We start from the raw sequence: 5,000 nt of genomic DNA, 5'->3' as shown, positions 1-5,000 counted from the left end.
ATCTGTCACCCACTTATCCATCAACCCTTCTTCCACATCCTTTCCCCAAACTACCCCACCAACCCACCCACCCCCACCAAAACCCACCATCCCTCCCTTCCCACCCCACCCACACTCTCTTACCCCATCCTTCCCTTCCCCCACCCCACCCACCACACTCTCTCACCCCTTTATCCCTCCCCCTAACCCACCCACACCCACTCACACCCCTTTTTCCCCACCCACCTACTCACCCACACTCTCTCACCCCATCCTTCCCTTCCTCCACCCCAACCCACCCACACTCACACCCTCTTCCACCCCCACCCCAACCCACCCACACTCTCTCACCCTCTTCCATCCCCTCCCCAACCCACCCACACCCCACCCACACCCCCCTCCCTCTCTCCCCCCAACCATCACCCCCAACCCTCTCCCCCTCCCCCCAACCATCCACTCCACCCCCCCAACCCACCCAACCCACGCCCACAGTCAGCAGCCGGCGAGGACGAGGACATCCTGGGCGGCTCCGTGGCCCAGAAGCAGAAGATCAGCTTCCTGGAGAACAACCTCGATCAGCTGACCAAGGTGCACAAACAGCTGGTGCGGGACAATGCGGACCTGCGCTGCGAGCTGCCCAAGCTGGAGAAGCGGTTGCGAGCGACCATGGAGAGGGTCAAGGTAAGGGGGTGGGGCTGATTTGGGGGTGTGGGGGAGATTTGGGGTGTGGGGTGGGTGGGGTGTGGGGATTAGGGAGAAGAGGGGGGGAGTGGAGGATGAGGAGAGGGTGAGGGAGATTAAGGGAGAAGATGGGGTGATTTGGGGGGGATGGGGAAGGAGAGGAGGGGACATTTGGGGGGATGGGGGGAGGGGGGAGAGCAACCATGGAGGGGTTAAGGTAAAGGGGGTGAGGGAGATCTGGGGGGAGAGTGGGGAAAGGTGAAGTGAGATGAGGGGGAGTGGGAAGGAGGTAGGGGATGGGGAAGATTGGGGAGGATCGGGGAGTGGGGAAGAGAAGAGGGGGGAGTGGTTGAGGAAAATGGTTGGATAGGGAAAGGGGGAAGGGGATGAGATGGAGGTAAGAGAGGAGAGGGAGAGGAGGAGGGGTGAATAGAGGACAGAAGTGAGTAGGGGGTTTGGGGAGAAGAGAAGGTGTTGGAGGGGGTGACAGTTATGATGGAGAGGGTCAATGTAAAGGGGTGTTGGGGGAGGGGGGAGAGAAGAGGTGGGGATAGGATTGGAGGGAGGGAGGAGGGGGTAGGACAAGGGGGATGAGTGGGGAGGGAAGTGGGTTTGGGAATAGGGGGAGAGGAAGAGGAAGTAAGGAGGGAGGGAAGGGGAGAAGGAGATATAGGAGTGAGGGAGAAGGGAGGAGGGGAGGGTAGAAGTTGGTTAGGAGGGGGAAGGGGATTATGAGGAGAGGGGAGGAGCTATGAGGAAAGGGGGAGGGGATATGAGGAGGGGGAGGGGCTATGAGGTGAGGAGGAGGGAGGCTGTGAACAGAGGAAAAGGAAAAGGAGGAGGCGATGATTGGAATGAGGTGCCAGGGGAAGAAGAGGGAAGGGAGGAGAAGGAAGAGAGGAGGGAGAGAAAGGAAGATGGAGATAAAAAAGGAGAAAGAGAGAAGGGGGAAGCAGGAGAGGGGGAGAAAGTAGGATAAGTATGAAGATGGAGGAAAATAGGGGTTGGGGGTAGGGGGGTTGGGAGGTAGAGTAAGGAGAGAAGATTGGGGAGGGAGGGGGTTAGGGGGGGGAAAATGTGATTGTTTTTGATTCTTGACAATGTTGTGATGGTTTATCTTTTTCCATTTTTTCTCTCTCTCTGTTTCTCTCTCTCTTCTCTCTCTCTCTCTCTCTCTCTCTCTCTCTCTCTCTCTCTCTCTCTCTCTCTCTCTCTCTCTCTCTCTCTCTCTCTCTCTCTCTCTCTCCCTCCCCTTCTCTCTCTCTCTCTGTCTGTCTCTCTCTCTCTGTCTCACATATAATCGTTTCCTTCTTCTTTTCACTATTATATTTACCACACTCTCTCTTTATTTCTACTTCCCTTCTCATTTTTTATTTGTCATATTTTTTTCTCCATCTCCGCAATTAGTTCTTTATCTTTTTCTTTCCCTCTTCCATTTTTCTATCGTGTATCTTTTCTTTATTTTCTCTTGTTGCAATCAATATATTCTTCTTCTTCGTCTTCTTCTTCCATTTTCTTTCCTATTTTTCTATCCATCTCTTCTTTCCCTGTGTCTTCACCTCCTTTTCATCTCTCATTTTCTATCCTCTTCCCCCCCCCCCCCCCCGTTACAAAAAAAATCCCCAATTCCTCCTCTATCCCCTCCCCCATCCCTCTTTACCCCCCTCCCCCCTCCCTCTTTACCCCTCCCATCCCTGTCTACCCCCCATCCCCCCCTTCTACAGCAACCCCCCCCCTACAGCAATTTCCACCCCCCCCCCATCTTATAGAAATAAACATCCATAATGATCTATGATGATGTTTATTAATATAATCAATCTCAATGATTTTATCCCCCCCCCCCCCCCCGGCACGCTTTCGTAACTGAAGCGATAAAAAAATATATATATATATATATACATGATGTGAATCTATTTAGGATGCGCTTGCTTGCATAATTCTGCTTTGGCCTTGCATGCTTTTATTTTCTTCGCTGGCGTGTGTCTTCTCTTTTATCCGTTTTCTTCCTTTCTCTCTCTGCGGTTAACGTCACTGATTGGAAAGGAGAAGAAAAAGAAAAAAATGATAAATGAATAATGGTATATACTATATATATATATATATATATATATATATATATATATATATATATATATATATATATATATATATATGCAAACACATATTCATATATGTGTTTATATATATATATATATATATATATATATATATATATATATATATATATATATATATATATATATATATATATTTATATATATATACATATGCATAAATGTAAATTTATTCATTTGTTCATATACAACTAAAACAAAACAAAGAAACAAAGATCATGATTTCATTCCTGCAATGTTGATTGGCGAACAACATTTTTTTTTTTTATCACAAATACAGAAGGAAATGCAAAATCCCCGTAGTGTCCCTTGTCCCGTAAATCCACTCCCGATTGGACGGCGTCTAATCCCGATTGTATTGGCATCTAATCCCGTTCCATTTGCTGTGTAGATTTGGTAGCGATTTTGGCATGAGATTGACAGGGTTTGCTTGCCTGCCGGACGGACTGACTGACGAGCGAGGGCGGCTCTCGCGACAGCAGAGAGCGACGTGCAACTTGGGATTAGCTGGAAAAGGAATCTATATGTGTGTTTGTGTATATATATATATATATATATATATATATATATATATATATATATATATATATATATATATATATATATATATATATATATAATGTAAACAGACGCACAAATACACACAGACTCATAAAACAGACAGACACATGTTTGTATATACAGTATATATATATATATATATATATATATATATATATATATATATATATATATATATATATATATATATATATATATGCATCTGCGAGGTCTCTTAGTGTATCTAGTTCCCCAACAGTTTAAGATTATTGGGAAGAATACAAAGCACTCCTCAATATTATCTCTAGGACTGCATAGAGGCTTTTTTTCCTTAGTTAGGAACAGCCCCGTAAACTCTAGATGACTTGCCAACATTCTCTCTTCCTCTCGCTCTTCCTCTCGTCTAGAACAGCCATTTAGATCCGAGCTCTAGATGCTAGCTAGCCCAATAGCACCATTTATTTATATCTTTTTTTTTTTTCTCTTCTCTCTACCACATTCATTCTGTCCTCGTGTTGCAACCCCCCCCCACCCCCCCTCTCACACGAGGCATTCCGAATCACGATAAATCACTCTTGAGACGATGATTCTGCAACACGCGTCCGGGCACAGCTGAGCGCGAGGAAAAAGGTGGGTGGTTCAGCTTGCTTGGTCGGCGCGCGGGCGGGGCTGCTGTTGTGAAATGTGGCGCGCGGGTCCCGTAGACTTCTGAACGGGGAAGGAGGTGGCTGTTCTTAATTTCATTATTATTATTGTTATTATTGTTATTATTATTTTCATTATTATTATTATCATTATCATAATTATTATTATTATTGCTATTTTCATTATTATCATTTTTATTGTCATTATTATTATTATTATTATTATTATTTTCATTATTATCATTATTATTTTCATTGTTATTATTTTTATTATTATTATTATATTTATTTTCATTATTATTATCTTTATTATCATTATTAGTATTATTATTGTTGTTGTTTTCTTCTTATTATTTTTTTCATTATTTTTATCATTATTATCGTTATCATTATTATTTTATGTTTGTCTGTTTATTTTTTCTATGCATAATACTGACTAATTTAAGTATATGTCCAATTTTTTTTATTCATATCCCCAAATATTTTTACTTTGTGCTTTGGTTTAATTATCTATTCTTTCTTACCACTAAATATTTTTTTATTACTATGACTATTACTGGTATTATTATTATTATCATTATTACTGCAACCATTACTTTTGTTATAAAAATCATTATTGTCATTATTACGATTGTTATTATCCTCATTGTTATTGGTATGATTTATTACATAATTATCCGTTCTTTATCAATAATTAATTTTCTTTTCTTCTGCTTTCCTTTTATATCGTTTGATTTTCATCAATTAATTAATTTTCTTTCTTTTTTTTATCTCGATCACGGTTATTTTGTCAAAATTATTTTTTTTATTATTATTATTATTTCTGTTTTTTTATCATTATTGAAAATTATTATTTCATAATGATTATTATATATGTTCGATAATAACGGTGTCAAAAGTTTAATTCATAATGGAGAAATAGTAAAAATTGAGGAGAAAGGAAAAGGATAAAGTAAGTGAGAAACAGGTGTAGTAAAACAGATGTATAGAGGAGAGTGAAAAAAAATATATAAAAATACAGGTAAGGAGTTATATGAAGAGA

At 41.3% G+C, this 5,000-nt stretch overlaps 1 protein-coding gene across 5 annotated transcripts in view; it reads left to right on the top strand.

Annotated features, from left to right (window-relative positions):
* LOC113811870 (kinesin heavy chain) overlaps window positions 1-5,000 on the top strand; it is a 75,398-nt gene that overhangs the window by 54,950 nt on the left and 15,448 nt on the right. For all 5 annotated transcript variants that reach the window (XM_070116269.1, XM_070116267.1, XM_070116266.1 and 2 more), the window contains one exon: window positions 472-660. In XM_070116269.1, the coding sequence (XP_069972370.1) occupies window positions 472-660 (189 nt within the window). The remainder of the gene's footprint in view (window positions 1-471; window positions 661-5,000) is intronic.

The sequence above is a fragment of the Penaeus vannamei genome, chromosome 38 (genome assembly GCF_042767895.1).
Source record: "Penaeus vannamei isolate JL-2024 chromosome 38, ASM4276789v1, whole genome shotgun sequence".
Taxonomy (NCBI): Eukaryota; Metazoa; Arthropoda; class Malacostraca; order Decapoda; family Penaeidae; genus Penaeus; species Penaeus vannamei.
Note: the sequence above shows the minus strand (reverse complement) of the source record. Positions and strands in the feature narration are given on the sequence as shown.